At 36.7% G+C, this 26,523-nt stretch overlaps 1 protein-coding gene and 1 long non-coding RNA gene across 8 annotated transcripts in view; one reads left to right on the top strand and one right to left on the bottom strand.

Moving 5' to 3' along the window:
- The window catches only part of aifm3 (AIF family member 3), a 61,645-nt gene continuing 35,122 nt past the window's right edge, over positions 1-26,523 (bottom strand). For 3 of the 7 annotated variants that reach the window (XM_009301227.5, XM_005165035.6, XM_073949668.1), the window contains exons 4-20: positions 24,376-24,485; positions 24,145-24,254; positions 21,353-21,397; positions 21,149-21,245; positions 16,023-16,135; positions 15,465-15,551; positions 15,076-15,167; positions 11,337-11,467; positions 10,783-10,898; positions 9,676-9,747; positions 9,231-9,294; positions 7,784-7,860; positions 7,433-7,550; positions 4,985-5,083; positions 4,767-4,842; positions 2,471-2,575; positions 1-608 (exon numbers count right to left, since the gene is read on the bottom strand). In XM_009301227.5, the coding sequence (XP_009299502.2) occupies positions 566-608; positions 2,471-2,575; positions 4,767-4,842; positions 4,985-5,083; positions 7,433-7,550; positions 7,784-7,860; positions 9,231-9,294; positions 9,676-9,747; positions 10,783-10,898; positions 11,337-11,467; positions 15,076-15,167; positions 15,465-15,551; positions 16,023-16,135; positions 21,149-21,245; positions 21,353-21,397; positions 24,145-24,254; positions 24,376-24,485 (1,555 nt within the window). In that variant the 3' untranslated portion in view covers positions 1-565. 7 annotated transcript variants of the gene reach the window in all.
- LOC141385764 (uncharacterized) overlaps positions 17,148-26,523 on the top strand; it is a 52,968-nt gene continuing 43,592 nt past the window's right edge. The window contains exons 1-2 of the long non-coding RNA XR_012406741.1: positions 17,148-17,426; positions 18,407-18,557. This is a non-coding gene — a long non-coding RNA (uncharacterized lncRNA). The remainder of the gene's footprint in view (positions 17,427-18,406; positions 18,558-26,523) is intronic.

A 26,523-nucleotide genomic window follows, 5' to 3' on the forward strand; every position in this document is an offset into this window, starting at 1 on the left:
ATATATATATATATATATATATATATGCTGCCATGCCTGCACAATATTAGTGGATGGACACCGTGCTGACCGTATTACCTTCCCTGAATTACGAAACCCTCTTAAGATCCTTCTACGAAAGAAGATATGAATGCGCAGATGAACGATCATGCATCTACAGAAGCAGATTTCCACGAGATCGGCTCGCGTTCCCATAACCAGGCGTGTGTCGGTAGAAAAAGTGCAGTCTTGTGGATGTTGAATGCATCTTCAGGGAACAGCTATATACAAAGTGGCATGTAGAAAATAAACCGTGAGCATTCCCCACCGCTGCTGTCCCGTGAACACAGGCATGATGCTTCATGCAAAGAAAGCTAGGTCCTATCCAGTTCCCGGGTGGCCAAAAACCAGGTATGGCTCTTCTGTGTTAGCACTGGGAAGGATCCAGACCCCACAAGACGATGCTGTGGGCTCAGTCCGGGTCTGGCTTTTTGGGACGGCGCATGTCCTCCATCTAGTGTCCCGCTCCAGCAACTGCAACTCTACAACTGTGACAGGAGATCATCTGAAAACTGACCTCTCTTCCTCACTGTGAGCCTTTGACAATCAGCCACGACATGTCTCCTGTCCTGAGGAGAAAATAACACAGGCATTCTCAAGGACAACTCAAACGTAAGCAATACAAACATTCACTTCAGTAAATATATACTGTACATGTAGATTTGACCTTTTACAAGAGAACCATGTATATACTGTGTATATATGACACTGTATACAGAATATACTGTCCAAATTTGAGGTGTTTGAAATAATTTATATATTTACTGTCCACTCTATACACAACACAATGACTTTCTGATTTTGGCTGTACGCTCAAAAAACTGTGTAGAGGTTTTTTTCAGGACAACTTAATTGTTTTATGTTCAATCCACTTATATTTGTTGTTAACTTAATTGGTTTGTGTATGAATAGTGTGGAACCCTGCATTTTTTTTACAGAAATTTTTACATCGAATTATGTGTGTGTGCAAAGGTGTTGGAATAATTAATTAAAATTGTAGATACATTAACTAAAAAAAACTAGCATGAAACAAAATTAACTTAAACCAGGGTCAAAAACGTTTCACATATCCAAAAAAACATGGTATGAGTCAAAATCTTTTATTCCAAAAACATTTGAATATTTAGTAAATTTCCTACTGTAAACATTTCAAAAATAAAAACATAAAAAATGATTGAATAAATTATTTAGTAATGTGCATTGCTAAGCACTTTATTTAAAGGCAATTTTTTTTAAAATCAGATTACAGATTACACATTCACCGGGCACTTTATTAGGTACACCTTACTAGTACCGGGTTGGACCCGTTTTCGCCTTCAGAACTGCCTTAATCCTTTGTGGTATAGATTCAATAAGGTACTGAGATTTTGCTCCTTATTGACATGATAGCATCACGCAGTTGCTGCAGATTTGTCAGCTGCACATCCATGCTGCGAATATCCACCACATCCCAAAGGTGCTCTCTTGGATTGAGATCTGGTGACTGTGGAGGCCATTTGTGTACAGTGAACTCATAGTCATGTTCAAGAAACCAGTCTGAGATGATTTACGCTTTATTATATGGCACGTTATCCTAAAGTGTGCCAAGACATTATCTCCCACACCATTACACCACCACCAGCCTGACCCGTTGATATAAGACAGGGTGGATCCATGCTTTTATGTTGAGACCAAATTTTGACCCTATCATCCAAATGTCGCAGCAGAAATTCATTTGAACAGGCAACATTTTTTTATTGTCTATTGTTCAATTTTGGTGAGACAGTGTGAATTGTAGCCTCAGTTTTCTGTTCTTAGCTGACAGGAGTGACACCAGGTGTGGTGTTCTGCTTCTGTAGCCCATCCGCCTCAAGGTTGGACATATTGTGTGTTCAGAGATGCTCTTCTGCAGACCTTGGTTATAACGAGTGGTTATTTGAGTTACTGTTGCCTTTCTATCAGCTTTAACCAGTCTGGCCATTTTCCTCTGACCTTTGGCATCAACAAGACACTTGCATCGACAGAACTGCCGCTCACTGGATATTTTCTCTTTTTTGGACCATTCTCTGTAAACCCTAGAGATGGTTGTGCATGAAAATTCAAGTAGATCAGCAGTTTTTAAAATACTCAGACTACCCCGTTTGGCACCAATAACCATGCCATGTTCAAAGTCACTTAAATCCCCTTTCTTCCCCATTCTGATGCTCGGTTTGAACTGCAGCAGATCATCTTGACCATGTCTACATGCCCAAATGCACTGAGTTTCTGCCATGTGATTGGCTGATTAGAAAATCTGTGTTAACGAGCAGTTGGCAGGTGTTAACAGGTGTATCTAATAAAGTGGCCGGTGAGTGTATATAACATGTGATTTTTTGAAAGTGTAAGTGTAAACAAAAACAATAAACACTAAACAAACCAACTTCATCTATAGTCCACAAAAAAAAGCACTTACTCTACGTCACGTTTTCTAATCGTCTTTCCAGAACCGAAAACTTCAGCAACCCGCGACACAATGGGGTCATAGTTCATACTGGCCACAGCGACCACCTCCTCACTCCTGCAATCAAACAAAGCAGATTAAACGCAGCACTGAACCGGCGACAACTCAACACGGTGTAACGGCATACTCTTAATCTAGCCAGCTTGCTAGTTAATGCAGCGGCCAAGACAGCTTAAGCTCTGCAATTTAAGAAAACTTGCACTGCACAAGAAACAAATCCCAGCCGGATTTTATGGGAGGAGAGTATTTAAATCATGCAATATGATTTACTAAGGTTTGTGGTAGTGAGTCCACTGGTATTTATCTCATAATTTAATGCCTATCCAGTTTCAGCTCCTAACTGTGCTTTTAATAAATTGCAATTTCACATTTATTAATTTGGCTTGTTTAGTAAACCTGGTCCTATAAGCTATTGAATTTTATACATTGAGTATAATAAAACAATAATGTGTGTTAATCTACTGTGTAAAGGATAAACTATTTTTATTATTAGTAGTAAGTACTGTTATTAGTTGCATTAATAAATATAATAATGAATCTCTGACAAGTATGTTACAGGCTAAGGACTAAAAAAATAAGGAAAAAAGTAACTATAAGTATATATTTTTATTTATTAACTCATGTTTTAATTGTTAAAGCAACAAATTAATTTATTACTATTCCAAAAACCTTTCTTCTTTGGCTCTCGACGAAGACGGGGATACTTTTTTTCCTCTCTCTCCCATATCTCTCCTGGCTGGCTCCTCTGGCCTCGTCTTTTTCTATCTGTGAGACTCTCCTTGCCCTGCTCTCCAAACAATAAAGAATTATGGATTTGATCAACTGGTCCCTGAACACATTTCACCCCATCTTCTCAACGAGAAGTTTGGGTTTTGGGGAACCCAACTGTCCTGCAGGGACATTTGCAGCTGCATACTTGATGGACGGGTGGGAGAAGTGGCACGTTGTGTGCCTGGCCCCTCTGTCTCTGGAGGATGTTGAAGATATCTATCTATTCCGAACTTTGATAACAGGGTTTCTGCTAATGGGCTTCCCTGCTGCAAGCCTAGGCTGGTTGGCTGGTTTTAGCTTGTTGACCAGGCTGGTTTTAGAGGGGTTTAGGCCATTTCCAGGCTGGTTTCCAGCCATTTCCAGCCTGGTTTTAGCTGGTCTGGCTGGAAAATGACCAGCTTGACCAGCCTGGTTTAAGCTTGACATAGCTGGTTTTGGCTGGGCTCCCATTCTGGCTAGGCTGGTCAAACTGGTTTTAGCTGGTCATCTCCCAGTCTGACCAGCTAAGACTAGGCTGGAAATGGCTGGAAACCAGCCTGGAAGTGGCCAAAACCCCTCTAAAACCAGCCTGGTCGACCAGCTAAAACCAGCCAACCAGCCTAGGCTGGTTTAAGCTGTTTTTTTCAGTAGGGTTAGGCGGGGCCCTGGGATATCGACAATTGATAAAAGCAGTCATTGCGGCTTAAAACCCCTACAAGCTGACCGGCTGGATTGAAACGTTGGTGAGCAGGGTTGTTGGTACTCAAGACTGTGGCCTTGGACTGCAAATTGGAAAACATTGGGAAGAAACTAGCAGCATTGCAATGTGATTTGGTAAGACCTGGAGACCAGTGACGGATATTAAATATCTGCGAAATTGACAGATATTGACCCAAATTCTAAACCTTTTCTTCTCTTTCGGCTTCCCTGTGACTCTTCTGCAAGAGAGCAGGATAAGGAGACGCTCTGAGTTCCTGCTTCCTGTTCCAAGGACACCTTGGAGACTCTACAGGCTTACACACACACACACAGCTACAGATAGACAATCACTGTCTAACCCCTACATCCCACGTCATCTTAGTGTGTTTTTATCCACCTGTGTGGTTAGGCTGGTCTGTGACCAGCGCCCCCTGGCTGCAGGACCAGATTGCTGCTGCCTTTATCGGACTATATCCACATCTCCTGTTCCCATCCCCTGTTGTGTTCTGTCTATGTCTGTGAGTTTATGTGCTTTTGCTGGGGCTTTTTTCTTCCTGATCTCACACTGCCCTACTTCAACAGCAGTCTGAGAGGGGATATTTTTTCACCTCCCTCTTCCCTAATGTATCTTCTTTCCTCTTTCTCATCTGTGTATGTGACAAATAAAGGCTTTTCATCATCATCATCATCATCGAATAGCATTTTGCTATACAAAGAAAAGCTTTGTAAATCAATTAAATCAATTTAGATGTGTTGATGATGATGAAATATGGAGACAATAACAATCAAATAAACTCACTTTGTGTAGAACGCCACGAATTTCAGTTCATCCAAATCTCCCTGGATGACGACATCGTCAAAGCCATCACCGTAACCTTGATGACAACATTTGAACTGCTTGAGATGCATCAAAAGAGCACTGATACTGAATCTACAGTACATTAAACACACACTGAATATGTAAATCATGAATAGCTGCAATCCATGTGCAGTTTTGTGATAGAAATTTGTCCTTACCTGCATATCGTATGCTTTTCCCAAACATGGCTGTCCAGAAATAAGGCACCGTTTTTATATCTGAGGCTTTTCCCATGATCCCAAGTGCCGCCAGTCTACCTGCAGTGGAACAGATGGATATGCTAAAATGTTTTAGCAAGTTGCTCCATAAAGTTGCTATCATCTTATAATAATAGTTACCAGTATCCAGTTACTAGCATGTTCTAGCAAGTTGCTAGAATATTTCTAACATGTTTAACATGTTGCTGGCATGTTTAGGAAGTTACTATAATTGTTTATTGATGTTAGCATAGTTATAATAGTTATAAAAGTTGCTAACACATTGTACTCTGTTCCTGGCACACTTTATCATGCTGCTGGTGTACTGATAGCATTTTTATCGCATTAATAGCAAAATGTTGTATATTTTTAGCATGTTTTAACATGTTGTTAGCATGCTAGTTATGGATAGATGTTTTAGCAAGTTGCTTACCAGTTTCAGTTTCTAGCATGTTTCAACATGTTATAGCAAGTTGCCAGTGTCTTTCTAACATTTTTATCATGTTACTAGCATGTCACTGGCAGGTGTCAGCAAGTTACTATAATAATTTATGATGTTAGCTTGTTTATAATCATTTTAACAAGTTGCTAACACATTTTACACTGTTCCTGGCATACTTTATCATGCTGCTAGTATACTAATAGCATTTGTATTACATTGATAGCAGCATTTTGCATGTTTTAACATGTTGTTAGCATGCTAGTAATAGATAGATGTTTTAACAAGTTGCTTACCAGTATCCAGTTTCTAGCATGTTTTAGCAAGTTGGTAATGAATTTCTAACATGCTTATCATGTTGCTAGCATGTCACTGGCATGCTTCGTCAAGATACTGTAATGGTTTAAGAATGTTAGCATGTTTATAGAACTTTAACAAGTTGCTACCACATTGTACTCGGTACCTAGTATAAATAGCATTATTTAAATCACTTTACAAGTAATGTTTTGAATATTTGTAGCATGTTTAAACATACTGTTAGTGTGCTATTAATAGATAGATGTTTTAGCAAGTTGCTTACCAGTGTCCAGTTTCTAGCATGTTCTAACACGTTTTAGCAATTTTCTAGTGTATTTGCAACATGCTTATCATGTTGCTAGCATGTCACTGGCATGTTTTAGCAAGTTACTATAATGGTTTAATGATGTTAGCATGTTAATAATACTTTAACAAATTGCTACCTCACTTTACTCAGTTGCTGGCATACTTTATCATGCTGTTAGTATGTTAATAGCAATTTTGTTACATTGCTAGCAAAAATTTTGTACATTTGTAACATGATGTTAGCATGCTAGTGATAGATAAATGTTTTAGCAAGTTGTTAGTGTATTTCTAACTTGTTTATCATGTAGAGAGCATGTCACTGGGATGTTTTAGCAAGTTACTCTAACGGTTTAACAATGTTAGCATGTTTATAATACTTTAACAAGTTGCTACCTCACTTTACTCTGTTTCTGTCATACTTTATCATGCTGCTAGTATAATAATAGCATTTATCACACTGATAGCAAAATTGTGTATACTTGTAGCATTTTTAAACAAGTTGTTAGCGTGCTAGTGATAGTTAGATGTTTTAGCAAGTTGCTTACCAGTATCCAGTTTCTAGCATGTTCTAACTTGCTTTAACAAGTTACTAATGTATTTCTACCATGTTTATCATGTTGTTAGCATGTCTCTAACATGTTTTGGCAAGTTACTGTAATGGTTTAATGATGTTAGCATGTTTATAATACTTTAACAAGTTGCTACCACATTTTAATCTATTGCTGGCATAACATGCTGCTAGTATTGTGTTTTAATGTTATTAGCATCCTAGTAAAAGATAGATAGATAGATAGATAGATAGATAGATAGATAGATAGATAGATAGATAGATAGATAGATAGATAGATAGATAGATAGATAGATAGATTTAGCAAGATGCTACCAAACTGCTAGCATATTTTAGGACATAACTGAATTTAATAATTTGTAGCAATAATTTAACATTAACATGTTGTAACATCTTTTGACACGTTGTTAGCATGCTGTAGGTACATGGGTAGGAGTTCCAACATGTTTGCTAGTGTGTTTCTAACATGCTTTTACCTGACACTAACATGTCATTAGCATGTTTTACCAAATGTAATGGTTTAACGGTGTTAGCATGTTTATAATGCTTTAACAAGTTGCTACCATGATTTACTATGTTGCTGGCATGCTTTATCATGTTGGTAGAATACAAATAACATTTTATATCATTGATAGCATAATTTAGCATAATTGTAGCATGTTGTTAGCATGCTAATGATAGAAACAGACATTGCTACCATGTTTAGCCTTTCACTATTAAGTGTTAACATGTTTTTATCATTTCCTAGAATAGCTGTCATGGTTTGCTAGTGATAGACAGATAGAGCTACAGGTCTCACCGTGTACATGAGCCATCTGCCAGTGGGGTATGTTCACCTTCTTATTGCTGCGTAGAGCTAGAGGAAACGTGACCACGTCACCACCAGCAAAGACCCCATCTATGTTCGTCTGCATGGTCTGAAAAGTAAAGGTGTAGGTTTACACACTATGTAGTTTGTCCTTTGCAGCCCGATTAACTCATTATAATTGTATTTCATTTAGCACTGATACAGCAGAAACAAGCATGAGCTAATTAGCACAGGTTACAAAAACAGGCACCTATTCTGAATGCTAGCAGATGTTGATGTGTTCTGTGATGCAAAAACAGGTGTACAGTGCATATGGAGCAGTACAGTGGAGAATGACTGAACCTTATTGACTGGGATGAATCCTTTAGAGTCTATGTGAACCCCGCTCTGCTTCAGGAATGCTGTGGCTGGACTTGAACCTAAACACATGCACATACACTTTCACTGTAACAATGGTTCAGTCATTTACATCATTTAGATTAATGGTCTAAAACTTAATTCCTGGAAAGCCGCAGTCCAACCACCTCAAACTCACACCTGCTTAATAGTCTTGAACACCTTTATTATTTGGATGGGCTGTGTTTGATTAGGGTTGGAGCCCTCGTCGGCGCAATAGCCTAGGGGTTAGCGCGTTGACATATGGTGCAGTAGCACGTCAGGGCGTCGCGAGTTCGAATCCCGGCTCGAGGACATTTCCCTACCCCCTCTCTCTCTCCCACCTTGCTTCCTGTCTTAATACTTTCCTATCTTAAAAATGCCAAAAATAAAAATCTAAAAAAAATAAATAAATAAAAAAAGAGTTGGAGCCCTCCAGGAATTGAGTTAGAGACCTATGATTTAGATCAGGGGTTCTCAAACTTTTCAGGCCGCGACTTACAAAATAACAATGCCAGTGACTCCCATATTTCACTTAAATAAGCACGAGCATATTGACAACACAAAAAAGTGCAACAGTTTAACAATCATTCTTTTACAGTCATTTATTAATTTGTTTAATTTAATATTGACCTCACCTGAAGAGACTAGCGGGCAGAACGTTTTCAGCACAAGTCTATGCTTGGTTTAATTTTGGAGACCGTCACTCACGAGATCGATCTCAATGTTCAGTTGTGGCCTGTATTTATTTTTAATGTATTTGATTTCCATAAAGGTGTCAAAAAGTTTACATGGTGCTATAATATCAATCTTCTGCATCTGACGCTATTGATGTGTTGTTAATTGTAATTGTTGTTAATCATTTAATCGTTGTTAAAGTAAACACACCAATCATATTAATTTCAAGGCTAATTGCTTTTCATTTGCATGTTGTTGCTTTTTTATGTAACTATTACCTACTAGTTTTATATTTTGTGGGTTATGGATAAAATATGGTAATGCTAATAGTTAAATAAAATTTATTTAAGTTTTGTAAATCACTAAGGTTTTCATAAACACCCGGTTATTGTCCCGCGACCCCCACTTTGGGAACCACTGATTTAAACAATGGTGTAACAAATGAGTTTAGTCATTTACTTTACTATTTTACTTTATTTCGGTGGTACTTATTTAATTGAAATGAGCTGTAAAGTTTCCATGCCAATAATTTCGACACCATTTTTAAAGTATGCATTAAATTGATCAAAAGTGACATCGAAAAAGATTTCAAACCCAACCTTCTCTTTATCAAAGAATCCTGAAAAAAGTATCACAATTTCTATTGAAGTTCCACATTTTAAGTACTTTTTATATAGGGAGAGAAATATATTTGACAAAATTGAGAAGCCATGCATGTGTAATTTCATTGACCCACCTATGCCAATGACGCAGACGTCAGCTCTTAAGACTTTGCCACTCTTTAGAACCACTTCTTTGAGCTATTAAAATAAAGTCAAAATATTTCAGTTTCACATTACCACTTTGACTTGTATAATACAGAATAGAAATCTCAGTACATTTTTCAGAAAGACATTTATCAAAAGAGCAAATTCATAACAGATATGACATACTGTCAATTATACATTTACTTCACTGAGTGTGTGTTTACTTGTGTTATTAGTTTGTGGAGTTTTAACCAAGGGTAGATACATTATTGCAATTGCTGTGATTAAAATATTCACAGCGAATCATACTGTGAGAGGTTTAATTAATCTCTCTACAGTTAGAAGAGAGAGAAAGAGAGAGTGAAACAGAGAGAGAGAGAGAGAGAGAGAGTCCTAAACTTCACTGAACTCCCGTTTCTCTCACTTTCATGATACCTGTCCATTGTGCCCTCGCATCTCCCACACCTCATTCAACATGTAGAACTTCACCCTGTTGGCCTCGAACAGCTGACAAGAGAAACAAAAAAAGTCATGAATTCACACTTAAAGGTGGAGTATTGTATGTCCCAATTTTATTTAAAGGATAGTTCACAAAAAAATCTCATTCATAAAATCCAAGTCAACAGCTAATGACATTTTGAGAGTTCAAAAATGCACAGATTAAACTAAATTAATTCCCGTGGCTCTTTATGATACACAGCCGACTTATCAAGTGAAATTATAGGTCTGTGCAAAAAATGTAATAAAGTGTTTTTTACAACATTATTACCTCCACTTTTTTGAGGAAAACATTTCTGGGTGAACTCCCCTCAAATGAAACAGTTGATTTTTACCATTTTTTAATTTATGTATTATTTTTAAATCAAATTTCCATTGATCTCCAGGTTTGGAGAGAGCACTTTTAGCTCAGCTTAGAATAGATCATTGAATTGTATTAGACCATTAGCATCTTAGCAAATTTTTAATTCTGTAGTTACATTGTGCACTAAGGCATTGATTTTTACAATTTTTGAATCCATTCAGTCGATCTCCAGGCCTGGGGGAAGCACTTTTATCCTAGCTTAGCATAAATCATTGATTCGGATTAAACTTATTAGCATATTGTTCAAAATGCCAAATTCTGTAGATGCATTGTGCACTAAGTCTTCGTGTCTGCTGAAGCATCCAGCGAAAACGCTTAGATATAGATACAGATAAACATATGGTAATATCATTGTGACTGCTGAAGTTATGGTACACGATGTAGCTACAGAATAGACAAGCTTTAAATATGAAAATTTTTTACACTTTTTTTTTTTTTTTTTTTTTTACATTTTTGAGCAAGATTCTGGAGGCCTAATCGAATTCAATGATTGATGCTAAGCTAAGCTAAGAGCTCCTGCAAGATCTGAAGATTTTCTGAATGGATTCAATACTGGACCGTGTAACCTTTACTATGGAAGCTATAAAATGAAATTATTTTATTTTAATATGTAAGGTAAACCATATGACTTTACTAATATAAGCATGACATTCATCTGTTTATCAAAACACTTTCCTTACCTTCATCAAAGCTTTCCCGACTTTCTCTCCAAGAGCTTTCCGGAATGGCACAGCCTCTATGCCGATCACAGACACTGAATGAGCCTTATCTGTGAGAGCTGCAGCAACCTCCATTCCTGAACGCAGAACAACATATATAACAACTTGACGTACACCAAAAAGCAGAAATAGTTCACCCAAACATTTAAAATCTGTTCTTTGTTCTGTAAAAAACAAAAGAACAAAGAATTTTTTCCCTAATATTCTTCAGAATATCTTTTTTTTTTCAACAGATGAATGTGGTATTGCTTCTATGCCTCTGTACTTTTTATGCAGTGATTTTCAACTCATCTCTCAATTCTCAATTGTTTTGAGTGGATGTGTGAAATCAGTTCTCATCAAATTCTCTCAGGTACTGTAGCTCATCACAAAAACTATGAGATTAATCCATTGATTTTTTAAACTCAGAAAGTTTTGTGAAAGTCAGAAAGTCTAATATTCGAATAGCAATCCCTTTAAATTGTGGCTTGAGCAACTCTTCACTTATACATACAATGTGAATTTTATATCCTCACCAATAAACGAGGTTCCAATAATGACGGCGTTCTTACTGCTGGCGAGTGTGACAATGCTGTTGGCATCCTCTGGCGTTCGGAGGTGAAATACATTTCCCACATCTTTACCTTTGTAACTCAGAGGTTTGGGCCTGTAAAAATGAAGAAAAAACAAACAAAAACTTTTAAATTCAAATACTGTCACCGACTCGGTCCCAGTTACTCCCCTCGCTGGCCAGCAGAGGCCGCCATCTCCGGACTTTTAGCATTACATCATCCACGTACGCTGATTGTGCACACACCTGTTCTGAATCAAGCTAACGACCCACGTACCCTTTATAAGCCAGTTCCAAACACTCACTCAGTGCGAAGTCTTGTTTAGCCCCGGCCAGCATTTCTGAGCGTTATTCCCTGCCTGATTCTTCGTGCATTACTCCAGCCTGTTTCTGACTCTGCTTCGCCTTCTGCCTGCCCACGACCCACGCCTGATTTACGGACTCTGATACTCTCTGCCTGCCCACGACCCACGCTTGATACACGGACTCTGATACTCGCTGCCAGCCCACGACCCACGCCTGATACACGGACTCTGATACTCGCAGCCTGCCCTCGACCAATGCCTGGTAAACCCCTCTGTGTCTGTTCATCGCCAGTCTTGATACTTCATAGACTATTGTGGATGTGTGTTTGCCCTTTAGTGCATATTGTGTGTTTGAGTGAAAGCTTGACTAATAAATACTGCATAATGGATCCCTCAGTGTAAGTCTCCTCGTTACAAATACAAAATGCATGTTCACCAATTTGGATTGGTAAGATTTAAGATCGGCAGAATGTCTGCTTAAAATTAAATTTACTCTTATTTTTATTTGTATAGTACTTGTTATAAACGATATATCTGTGCACTTCATTATTTAGTCAAAAAATATTTTCCCATGGTACAAATTGAGCAGTGACGTGCAGGGGGGTCAACTTTTTTGGTAATGTTACTTTGTGTAATACAATTAATCTAATGTTCTATTTTAAAAGATTTTCAGTGTTTTGTGGAATATTTTTTGTAATTTGACCTACTGTGTCCTCTGATTAACAATTTCAGAGGTTACTGTTGGTCAAACTATGCATCTAATTTTACTTTAAGGCCACATGTAGAAACAAACACCTATTTTACAAGAAAAGTGTGAACACTTATCATGTCTATCATTGTAGATTCACAAGATTATGCATTCACAATGGCATGATCCGTTATATAAGTGGTCAAATGTATATTTATTCATTCATTCATTCATTTTCTTTTAGGCTTAGTCCCTTTATTAATCAGGGGTCGCCACAGCAGAATGAAATGCAAACTTATCTAGCATATGTTTTATGAAGCGGATGCCCTTTCAGCAGCAGCCCAGTACTGGGCAACACCCATACACTCTTGCATTCGCACACATACACTACGGCCAGTTTAGCTTAGTATAGGATTGTAGGGGAAAGCAGAGCACCTGGAGAAAACTCATGCCAACACTGGGAGAACACACAAACTCCACACAGAAATGCCAGCTAACCCAGCCGGGACTCGAAGCAGTGACCTTCTTGAACAGAGGCAACAGTGCTAACCACTGAGCCACTGTGTCGCCATGTAAGTTTGTATTATCTAATACTTTAATTAGTAATATTAGTATTTAAGATGCAGATCAGAGCAAACAATTTCTCCCTATTTAGAGGGGTGACCCCTAATATAGATATCAGATTAATAAAATGCTCCATTATTTGAAATGCTGTAGTGTTATTTTCAGTATAGCAATCTGTCACTTGAAAAAAACTGCAGAAGAAGAGTAAAAAATATAAATAAATCATACACTTATCAATTAGATTCCATAGAATCTACGGTAACTTACTGGCACCAGTTTGTCAGTAGCTTACTGTAAATAGATTACAGCAAACATACTGTATTTACATTTGCAGCACCATTTAGCTTGCTGTATATATATTTACATAATTGTATGTATATCTTTACTGTAAAATATACATTTTTTATACAAATAATATACATACTTTTATCCATATAATATTCATATTTTATACATATAATATACATAATTTTTACAATTCAATTGTAAAATTCGGTAGCATGCTGCATAAATATCCTACAGTAAAATATAGTTCATATTACAGTCAAATAATGTGTAATTTGCAAAAAAACAGTAAATTTGCTAGAAAACAGTTCAACAGACCATCTGCAGCGCAAGGATAAAGAACAAGCCTTCTCCATTCGGCCTCTCTACTTTCTCTTTACTTTTACTTTTGTGGATGAAGAAACTGTGTTGTGCACTCCACTGAATTCACTGAAATCCTATTCTTATGCCCCATATGGTCAAATCTAAACTAGTTTTCATAATAATTTTTTGGGGGTTTTCACCTTTATTTTTGATAGGACAGTAGAGAGTATTGACAGGAAAGCATGGGGAGCAAAGAGAGGGGAAGGATCGGCATAGGACCGCGAGGCGGAATCGAACCCGGGTCACCGCGAGTGCATGTGTCGACGCACTAACCACTACACCGCTGGCGCCAACCTAAACTAGTTTTTATAAAAAGAAATATAAATATGCATATAATAAAATAATAGTTCTAATAATAACATGGAAATTATACGAAAGCAAATTGTCATAAATAAACTGAAAAAAGCCCCCTGACATAAAGAAGGCATGGAGGCAGTCGTTTTTATATATATGCAGTAAATAATAATTTTTTAAACATTTTTAATTCTTTTTTTTTTTTCATTTGTAAAGATATTTGTGTATTGCTGTACATCCTGTGTGTATTAATCGTTTGATCCTGCATACTGTACGCACATAACTAACGCGCTCTGCGCTGGACTTGTTCAATAGCACAGTCTATTTTAGGGTGTTTCACACCAAGATCGCCTGAATGAGGTGCTCTTGGGCTTAATTGAAACGAACTCTGGAGTGGATCGATTGTAGTGAGAAGGCGATACGATCTGAGCCCGGCTATATCACAGCGTATCATGGACATGTCATAGGCATATATATGGCTATATAAAGAGAGAATTATGAGTTGGGCGGGATGTCATTCAACAGGTAAATGTGTGTTTCATTTCAAATACGAAAGTGAAAGCATGCTGAACAATTAACGAGAGCTGTTGATCCGTTAGGAAAGCTGACCGACCTGCAGTCTTAGTTTATCTGTTATTTCTCTCTATAATGTAAAGCCTGTAATGCATAAGCCAACTGCTATCTATGAGAAAGTCTTACCTCTGCTTTATATTTGACGATATCTAAAGGTGTCACCATTTAAAATTAAAAGGCAGCTATTCACTTATAATGTCTTTTTGCTCATCGTCATAAGTTAAAATAAGGACACATGACAGCTGAGCGGGACTTGTTTTAGCTATTTTGGTTAGTTTAGAAACTTGAAAGCAAACCGCACCAAGAACAAAGAGCAACAATGGAACAAATTTAATTCCTGTTTCGGAACAAATTAATCAATTTACAGGTGTGAAAGCACCCTTAGTTTCTCAAAATAGCAACGCGCTAACAATGCGCCTTAACACACCTCTATTGTAGACTGGAATTGCCATGAGTCCACAAAGCGGTGCAAATGCATTTGCTATTTAAACAACAAGGCGCAAAATATGAAAATTAGGGTTACACTGGTCTGAATACAGCTACAAATCGAGCTAGGAACATGTTATGCCTTATTGCACTGGGCGTATGATAGGACCCTGCCTGAATAGTAGTTCAGCTGTATTCATGTTTACCTGCTTCCAGTGGCAATGAAGAGTTTTCGATATTCCATTTTAAACCCATCCCTAAATGTCACAGTGTGTGTCTTCACATCCACAGAGACAACCTGTGCAGAAACATGACAATTTGTGCAATTCTGAATATTCATTTGTAAAAAAAAAAACAAAAAAAAAAAACAACAAAAACATATTTAAGAAGTCATTTGTTGAAATGCTGTTACATTACTAACTAAATTAATTATTCCTAAAATTATGTATTACAAGGGTATAGTTCCAATATTACTGTCTGATTTGCCTTAGTATTTTGTATCATAGTTGAAAGATTACAATATTTATTTACATGTTTATGTTATTTACATGTTTTTATATGTTATTTTTTTCATCTTTATCTACAAAGACCTCACCTCTTTCTCCAGTAATACCTCAATGTCATGCATCTGAAAGAAATCAGATGAACGCAACTGCAGCTGTTCAGCCGTGCTCTCTAAAGACTGAAGAAAAGCATCAAATCAATGTCTGAGTGTCGGAATGAAACTTTCGGCTGGAAAGAAATTGTCATGTAATCATGTACTGAATATGTGACCCCGGACAATAAAACCAGTCATAACAAACTGAGATTTATACAAGTTGAATTAATTCTGCTGTTGTATGATTTATGATATGACAATATTTGGTTGCGATACAAGCATTTAAAAATCTGGAATATGAAGGTTTAAAAATACTGAGAAAATCACCTTTAATATGATCCGATTTTTTTGAAAGTAGGGCATTTTTGAAAAGTCATCAAGGAAGGTGATCTTTAATTAATATTGTAATGATTTTCGGCATACAGGAAAAAGCAGATCATTTTGGATCATTTAATGAATCATAGAATAAATATCATAGCTTTGTGGTCCAGGGTTACATGGTTAAACGTTTTTTTTTTCCCCCACACTATTCTATGGACTGTTCTGTGTACAAACCTTACTCAGTTTAGGCCTGTCGTAAGGCAGATGTTTGTCCGTGGTGCAGATCACTATACGGTCAGTGAAGCCCTCCTGCCTCAGTGTCTCAGCACACACCAGACCAGCAGGCCCTGAGTGAGAACATCCACATAAGGTCAACAGGAGCATCAGAAAGTTTCTTCTTTTATCTTGAATCTGAATATAAATGCGTGACTTTAGCTGATGCTTTGAATGTTATCTCCAACAGTTTATCTTTATTATTACTTAACAACCAGTAATTGCGCTGTCTCATGTTTAAAGGTGGCAATTAAACTTTGATCTTAGTCTCTTCTAAATGTACAACTATTATAAAGCTATTTTAAGTTGAATAAAATCAAATCAGCCTGAGATAAGAATGATGTTAAGAAATGGCTTTGTTTTGCACATTGAAGTACATTACAAGGTGCATTATCCATTCAAGCCACTCTGAAGGTAAATTCAGCTTTACTAGGCTAAATACAGTATATATAGCGCAACTGATAAGGTCAGCAGATTGTAAAGTTAAAAGCCATAGCCTATAAGTTTCACTAGGATTACTTAAAACATCACGTGAATTCGCTAAATGTCAACTGACCTGGCATTTAGGGAACATAATAGTCATAAAGTCAATATTATAGTTATTTGTCCAATAAATAATTAAGTGTTTAATAATTTTAGCCATGTTTATTATCATTCAATCATTCATTTTCTTTTCGGCCTAGTCTCTTTATTAATCCAGGCTCGCCACAGCGGAATGAACCGCCACCTTATCCAGCATATGTTTTACACAGTGGATGCCTTTGCAATCACTGTGAAACAACCATACATACTCATTTACACACATACACTTCAGACAATTTAGCTCACCCAATTCACCTATACTGCATGTCTATGGACTGTGGGGAAAACCGGGGCAACAGGAGGAAACCCACGCGAACACAGGAAGAACATGCAAACTCCACAGAAATGCCAACTTGACCCAGCTGAGGCTCAAACCAGCGACCTTCTTGCTGAGACAGTACTGCGACACCGCTTCGCCACATGTTCATTATCAACAAACACAATTTAACCAACTTTTAAATGTCGTGTGATGTCGTTTTCATGCGTCGTTTATATTTAAGCCCCGCCCACTTGCGCTGAACTGTTGCCTCGTGTTGCGATTTTAGTCGGGTCGCGTCAACATCGCGTCTAAAGTAAACAAACAGCTGTTTTAAACTCCGACGGTGTCTATATATTGCAAACGTATGCAGTTGGTCATTCAGTTTCTGTCATCGAGAAGACAAATAAAGATGGAAAGGAGACGCGTCCTGTTTTAAAAGTTTGTTAACAATACGTTTCTGTTCAGCCTTCAGAAAATACCATCATGGACGTTAGCACGTTAGCCATCTGACAGAACTGCAAACCGTGAGTAAACTTTTCATAATGCTTTGTAAGTGATGGTTGTTTAAAAAAACAGTTTAAACCGTTTCAAAATACTCAAAAGCAATATATTTTGGTATGTTATTATTTATATGCGATTTAAGTAAGCAAAATAAACATTTGTACAATAATAAATTAAGTTTTTATAATTAATTTAGCAACATTACACATGAAAAAAGGGAAAATATTTACAGAAAAACAAATGAACCAATAAATAATATTTTATATTTAATTTTATTATTTAACTTTATTTTTATTTAAATTTATATATATATATATATAAGTTATAATTATACAGTAGACACCTTAGTAGGTTGTGAATATGAAAACAAATGTGGATAGTTTTGACAGCTAGCTGGTATTGATTTTTTAAGTGCTATTTATTTTATTTTAAACTCGCAAATAAAACACAATTACAGCAAAACAAATAAATAATAACATAGCCTACATGGAAAGTCGTGATTATTATATATCCAAACATGAACTAAAAAGACCTTTTTTGATTATCTCTAATTTAAAATAATTTATGCGGAAAAAAAAGATTATAAAACTGCAGCGCACTGAACACGCGTCTTTAATCTACCGCTTAACACCGAGTAGACGGACGCGCACTACATTTTGAAGCACAGACAGCTTAACCGTCTCTCTCAGGACCGCAGTAATATATTGACATTGCATTGTTATTTGTATTATCCTATCCAGTCAGTAATAACATTGACCATTTAACTTTACTGACAAATCTTGGTTTAAAAATAAATAACTTCAGAATAAGGGTTGAAAAAGTATAATAAAAATACAGTACACATTAAAAAAAAAACATGATCATTAAAAGTGAACTGCAAGGAACATATTAGAATAATCATTTTAAAATCCATGACCCCTTGATTTAAATGAAAATTCTGCTTTTTTATTGGTTCTCATGTGATCCCAAACCCATAAACTACACTTTTGTTCATCTTCAACAGAATGCAAATGAAGATATTTTTAAAGGATTAGTTCCAGTTTTCTGGACTTAAAACGTCTCAGAATCGTTGCTGTCTATGGAGGATGAAGGAGCTCTCGATTTTTGTGTACAAAAGATGACTGGAGATCTCAGAGGATTGGAACGACATGTGGGTGAGTAATTAAAAGCAAAAATTTTCATTTTTTTGGATTGACTAAATTAAAAAATAATGAATTAAACTAAGAAACCAAATATATTACGCTTCATTCAAAAACCTGATGCTTCAGAAAAAAAATCATGACAAAATCAAGACGTTAAAATTCAAGTCTTTAGAAGAGACATTTTTGCTTTATAATGCTTTTTTTAATGACTTAAGCCTTTAATCACATATAAACATCCATAGATATATACACTAGATATCGCATAGGGACCCTGAGCATGAGTCATTATTAGGGGTGTCACAATTTCGACTTTTAATCGAAATCGATCGAAATTTCTGCTCAATCTCGATTATCGAATCAAAAAATAGAATCGTCGATGCTGCCACGCCCCCATGTCACATCAGCTTGGCTTGCCAAGCTGGAAAAAAACAGGCTTGTTGAAGTGCTTGTTAAACTGCAGAAGCAGGAGACCCGTCGACAGAACTTAAACTCTCTCCTCTTTCAATGAAGTCGCCGGTGTGTAAGCATTTTGGATTTCCGTTGAGTTATGTTGACAACGTTCGTGTTGTCAACAAAAAAATACAGTTTTGCAAGCTCTGCTATGTACGTATTACGTACGGTTCGTCCAATAGACAACACCGGCATCGCGATACTCTGCCCGCTCGCGAAAAGTACACACTCAGGCCCTGTTTACACTGTCTTTGTTTTTAAATGGCATTTTAGAACGACAACGATTTGACATCCACAGTGGCGAGTAGCATTTCTGAGCAGCCCTCCTTCCTCTCTACCTCTGAAAATGCACATCACGTGACCACACAGACACAGACGCACACAGCCATGCGCTCGAGACAGCAGGTTCAGGCAGTCAGAAGACTGCTTCAATCTTTCACTCACTTGTACTTAGTCATTTTAGCGAACACCTCAGATACTGTTGGCTGGTTCCTGTTGGTTGTGCGTCTTTTTTAACGACGCCATTATAACGACACAGATCACTGCCTATTCACTAGTCCCGCAGAAAAAAGTGATTGGCAGGTGGTAATTGCGTGTATCTTGCCTTTATTCATTTACTGTATGATTTGTTTATGGGTAAAACAAAGACCATGCAGGTCAGGTAGTTTAAACGGTAGGCTACAAATAATTAATTGGTCATTAATTAATTAATTGTTCATAATCGAAAATCGAATCAAATCGTGACTTTAGAATCGAAAATGTTTTCGAATCGAGGATTTGGAGGATCGTGACACCCTTAGTCATTATAGCGTCACCACATTGGTACAGTGCTCCCAGGACAAGTGTCATTCAACCGCACTAGTCAAGACAGTGTTATTACGTGAAGATGCGTGACTTTAGCGCTGTCTACGGGTGTAGTAACAAGCAAACAAAGAAAACAAAGCACAAAGGCAGAATATTTCATAGGTAAGATTAAGTTTCTTACGTTTTTGTGTGTTCTGAACTTTTGTGCTAAACAGGTAACTTTATTGATGACAATGCAGTCACTTATTGCATTCACCATAAGGCAAAGTAACTACAACTCGCACTAAATACTCAGCTTATGCTAGTTTTGTTGAATAAAATCAGCAAACAATGTAAAAGATATATGACAACGAGATGCTGCGGTGCCAGAAACTTGTATTATTGTCGGCTAGTGAACGAGTCGTCCATAACGGAGATTCATTCACAGACGAATCGTGTCCCTCCGTCAGTATGAGAAGTGAAAGCAATGTTGTGGGGACATTACATTTTGTTTGGAAATAAAAATTGGTTGATGTCAGAACCTAACATAAGGCCAACAACGTCAATGTCCAACCTAAAAGCAACCAAATATCAAAGTCTAATGATGTTACAGCTTGACGTTGTGTGAAAGTTACCACTATGATGCTATCAAATGTTGGATTTTGGTTGCCATGCCTGACGAATATACGTCAGTGTTTGACGTCAGTATGACGTTGCTTTGAGATGTTGGCTTGACATTGGATTTTGGTCACTTTCCAACACAACCTAAAATCGACCAAATATCAACGTCATTTGACGTCATTATTGGACATCAAAATAACGTTGTCCTTAGATGTCAGCTAAACACTGAATTTTGGTCACCTGATATCACAACCTAAATCTAACCCAATATTACTGTCTTGTGACGTTGTGTGCCTGCTGGGCAATGAATAAATACACCACATAATGTTACGTTTACACACACCCACAAATTACATGTAGACGCATCAGCTTTTTACAGCGTACTCACTACTCTTAAGTATTTTTGAAAGGGCTACTTTTTACTCATACTTTGAGTAATATTTACAACAGTTATTTTTACTCTACTTGTGCTGCATTTTTAGGCAAGCAATGGTACTTTTACTTAAGTATGACTTTTCAGTACTTTTTCCACCACTGATTATTTTTTGGATGGGTTTGGAACAACATGAATGTAAGTAAATGATGATCATTTTAATTTTAAGGTGAACTAGCAACTTTAGAAACACACATACATCTCTGTATGTTTTAATAAACATTCATTGAGGTTCAGTGAAATAAATAATGTTATAAAGTGAATTCATGTCGTTTTAATGCAATTTGGTGTCATTTTATAATATCATGGCTCCAACCTGATCCAATAATGAGAACGTGACTGAATCCAGTGCTGGAATTGATGACGGCAGAGCATTTTGACATAACCTTTGATCGCCGTTGAGTCTGAAGGGCCTGTCAGGAAACAAATGATTTCTCACATCACTATTTACAGCTGCTGTTAAATGTAACTGTCTCTGCACACATACTGAAGACAGAGAGAGAGAGAGAGAGACACTTACCTGCTTGTTTGCTCTTATTATCACCTTCTCCTTTTCGACTCTGACCTGAAATAGTAAAAAAAAACAAATTGACTTGACAGAATATTATGTAACAGAGGGATTATGAAAACACCCCCACTGGTTAGGGATGACACATACTGAGATTCGTTTTCTCTCCTCTGATGAACTCCTACATATTCAGGGTTTATAGAAACGTGTAAGGAAAATGTTTTTTTTTTTTTTTCAAATCAATTGGTCTCATTCTTTATTTGAAAGTGAACATGTGAATATTTTCCCACCGAAAACATGATGTGTTAGTAAATGTACACTTTTTGGGCCCTATCATACGCCCGGTACAATAAGGCGCAAGACGTGTTTGGCGCAATTTGTTGGTATTTTCATACCAATGCAACCCTAATTTTCCTGCTTTGCGCCACGTTGTTTAAATAGCAAATGCATTTGCACCACTTTGTGGACTCATGGGTGTTCCAGTCTAGAAAGAAGGTGTGTTAAGGCGCATTGTTGGTTGCTTTGCTATTTTGAGCAACTAAAATAGATTGTTCAATAGACCAATTGTTGGTTGTGTGTAATAAATGCAAACACATTGCCTAATACACATAGGATGTACAGCAATACACAAATATCTTTACAAATAAAAAAAGAATAAAAAGGATTAAAATATTACAAAAATTATTGTTTTATACATAAATATAAAATTTACCACTAACTCCATGCCTTCTTCATTTCAGGGGACTTTTTCAGTTTATTCATGAGAATTTGCATTTGGTTAATATTATTATTAGCAGTATTATTTATTATATGTATATTTATATTTATTTTAATAAAAACAAGTTTAGATTTGTCCACCTGAAGGGTTTTGGAATCGTCTGCATCACCATATGGAGCATAGGAAGAATTGGACGCGTGTTTGGATATAACTCAGTTGTTTGACCACACTTCGTTATTATTGTTCATTTATTTGTTTGCTGGAAATTAAAACTGAATTTAGAAATAGTTTTGAAACAAATCTTTGTGCTTAACAAATGAAATTAAATATGTAGGCTAATGGATGCCTTCAGTGGAGTGAGTTTTCACCGTTTCCGTATCCACGAAAGTAAAGGAGTAAATTGAAAAGAGAAAGTAAAGAGGCCAAATGGAGGAGACTTGTTCTTTGTCCTCGTGCTGCAGATGGAGTGTTGAACTGTTTTCTCGCTAGTGAAACCTTCAGTTTTTCCACTTACAAAGTCCGCCAAATAGCAAATGCTATGGTGTGACACAACTGACTCTTAAAGTGAATGGGAAATGAGACTCTGATTGGTTTAATGTACATTAAAAACACATTTAACCTCCATAACTCATTAAGAGAATAAGCACAACCCTGTTAGACCATGCGCCAGAGTGCAAATCTTATTGTTCCATCCTTAAAATAGCAAAAGTGGATCCAGACACGCCCTTAATGCTTTTGAACCATGCGCTTTAGACTTTGTGCCTAGATCATTAATATATATTGCTAGTTTTGACACATTGTTTAGAATTTGTGGCAAAAAAATATTTAATTTGGTGTGGCCAGAGAAAAAAAGGTAAATCTTTAGTATTGAGTCTTGAAAAAGTCTTGTGAAATAAAACTAATTGCAATGCAACACTATGAAACCACAACCCATTTGCTCATGCACACTTAGCAAGATCATATACAACACATAAACAAGTGAAATGAATGAGAAGGCATGCCTAATGTGGACAAACACAAAATCTAAAGTAATTTTAGCATGTCAAAGTCAAATCTTTGCATATAAAATATATTTTCCCAACAACAAAATTGTGGCTTGTGAATATTGCAAATGGCTACTAACATTGGAAAACTACTAGCCACAGAAGCTGGTGGTCAAAAAAGTTAATGTCATGTCCTGCAAAAAAACCTTACAATTTACCCTTGAACAATTTATTTCACACATACACTAGGATTGAAATACAGTTGCTTGTAGGATGGCCATTAAAAATGTAATATGATTTTTTTTTGTTTTAACCTATAATGTGATGAAAATGGGCTCAATTAATTGGCATTAATGGACAAACCAGCAGACCAACCACATTTCACAACATCTGAAATCTAGTTTTAGTCATTCAAAAATCCTTTGTCAAAGTCCATCATCAAAGTTGTTCAGTATTATTACCTACAGAACTGTCCTGAGTGTCTTCTAGGGCTGCATGATATTGGAAAAATCTGACATTACGATATTTTGTTTTGCTGCGATATGAGTTTAGTTTCACCAGATGAATTGAACGACTCTATTTGGGAAGATTTCTTAAATTTAGATTGCCTGGTCAAGTCTTTTTCAATGCAGTGCATCTGCATAAATTATAATATATACAAGCATATAAAGCAAAAATAAACGTAAAATAAACAGTGCTTTATGATTTTCTGGGGAATCTAACAGTATTCCAGAACAGAAATTGGGCAATTAAACATAAAATAACATGGTCATCATTGTATACATAATAAAAAAGATGTATATTTTTAATAATATCTTTATATTTTAATATTTAATATATAATCTAATCGTGCAATGTGACAATTGCAGAAACACACATTGCGATATCAATGCATAAAAAAATAATACAATACACTAAGCAATCCTGGTGACTACACTCCAAAAGAGCACCAGTTCATCATCCCCTCATTGACTCTTTGAATGGCAAAGCTGCTTCATTCACAAATGTTTTATGTGATATTCCAGTTTTGCACATAAGTCAAATTTACATCTTTGGATAGAAATATCCCAGTCAAGGTTCAGTGTTGAAGAGAAACGTGTTACCTGGAAAGTAGGCAAACTGTCTAGTCCAGGAAAATCCTCAATATCCCCCGTAGCGATGTTAAAACATGCCCCATGCCATGGACATCGCACATGCCCTTTTGACAGCACACCTGCAGGAGAAATACTTTTAAATACACACTATTACTAAAGGTGTTTTACAAAACACAACCAAAAATGTTCAGTTCAAACAGTTAATCTCTGCAATGGAGAGGACCACAGGACGTCCCTCACCTTTGACCAGTGGAGCCCCATAATGTGGGCACTTGTGTCCCATGGCAAAGAATTCTCCATGTTCCTTAATGAGCAGAGCCCGACCTGCCCCCAAATCCACCTCACGCATTCTGATAAACAAAAAAACATATACGATCTGTTCTGTAATGTCCAGTATTTATGCATTCAAGATAGTTGACTTAAAATCCATTTAGTCAGCTTAACAATGTACAATCTTTATGTTTCTGGAAAACGAACTAAAGTATTGATAATTTATATGCTCAATAAAGGGGACCAATTATCCCCCTTTTTACGAGATGTAAAATAAGTCTCTGATGTCCCAAGAGTGTGTATGAAGTTTCAATTTAAGATACCCTACAAATAATGTTTTATAACTTTTTAAAACTGCCCCGTCTAGGCTTTGATCCTAATTGTGCCATTTTGGTCACTGATGCTTTAAATTTAAATGAGATTGCTTTCTTTTCAAAAGAGGGCGGAGTTACAAATGTCAGTGTTTCATCATAGTGGCGGATTAAAAAACAAGACTAAAGTCCTATGCTAATGAGGGAGAGATTGTCACTAATGGACAGGACTTTCCCCCTCTAAATACATGTATAAAGGGAAAAAGTCAATCATAGTTTTTCTGTAGACTTTAAAAAAAAATTTTTACCCTTAAAAGCTGTTTCCAGTCGGCGCAATAGCCTAGTGGTTAGCAGGCCGACATGTGGTGCAGTAGCACGTCAGGGTGTCTTGAGGACATTTCACTACCCACCTCTCTCTCTCTCTCTCTCCAACTTCACTTCCTGTCTCAATACTGTCCTATCTAATAAAGCCAAAAATAAATCTAAAAAAAAAGCTGTTTCCACACAACTGCACTGTAAAAAAAAGTTGATTCAACTCAAAATTTTAAGATAACCTTTGTGTTGAAAGTTGAGTCAACTCAAAAAAGCTCTGCAGCAAGCCTCAGAATTTTGAGTTGAGTCAACTTTTTTACAGTGTTCATTCATTCATTCATTCATTTTCTTTTTGACTTAGTCCCTTTATTAATCTGGGGTCGCCACAGCGGAATGAACTGCCAACTTATTCAGCATATGTTTTATGCAGCGGATGCCCTTAGAGCTGCAACCCATCTGTGGGAAACATCCATACACACTCATACACTACGGACAATTTAGCCTAGCCAATTCCCTTGTACTACATGTCTTTGGACTGTGGGTGAAACTGGAGCACCTGGAAAAAACCCACGTGACCACGGGGAGAACATGCAAACTCCACACAGAAACACCAACTGACCCAGCCGAGGCTCGAACCAGTGACCTTCTTGCTGTGAACCTCTTATAAAAGTGATTTTGCATAATAAGTTCCTTTTAACATTATAAACTTTGTCCAAAAAGCTCTTTAAACTAAAAATGTCACTTTCTTTAACAGCAGTATATTTAATATCCCACTTAATATACTATGTCAGCTAAAAATGAAGCAATATTCAAGTGTTTTTTATACATTTGCTAAACTTTTCTAATCCACAAAATGTTCCAAGGGAGAACAACATTATAATGAAAGTATACTATTTTTAGATGACTATTTTTGGGGGCAAATAATAATAAAAATAAATAAATAAATAAATAAATATAGATATAGCAATTTTTTAAATGTTATACATTAAGCCTGTTTTCCATTAAGAACTTTTAACATCCATTAAAATCTTTTCAATGCACAAAAAGGAAACTTTGTGCATGAAAAAAATATTTTCAATTAAAAAACAGCTTTTTGACATCATATTACATAATTAAAAGTCTATGCTCACTTTATCATCGAGTGATAAAGAGTGGGCATCGAGTGGGCCAATAGTATCTGGATGCAGCCTTTGTGATGCAAGCTGAGATTGCATCAATCAGCGATGCAATGTCAGACACAATGCACTCAATGGAGTGAGTGACGTCACGGTGACTGGTAGGGTTAGGGGTGGGGTTAGATGAGCACATTAAATAGCATTGGATGCAGCTCAGATTGCACGGCACCAGGTCTGCATCCAGACCTCTCTCTAGTGTGCACCGTCATTGGAAATTTTTGGGTCAAGACTTCTGGTCTCATTCACTTGCATTAATTTTTAGCCGTTAAAACTTTATTATGCTGCTTGATGTTGCAAACTGATGTTTTCTTATATTATTT

This window comes from Danio rerio, chromosome 5 (genome assembly GCF_049306965.1).
Source record: "Danio rerio strain Tuebingen ecotype United States chromosome 5, GRCz12tu, whole genome shotgun sequence".
Lineage (NCBI taxonomy): Eukaryota > Metazoa > Chordata > Actinopteri > Cypriniformes > Danionidae > Danio > Danio rerio.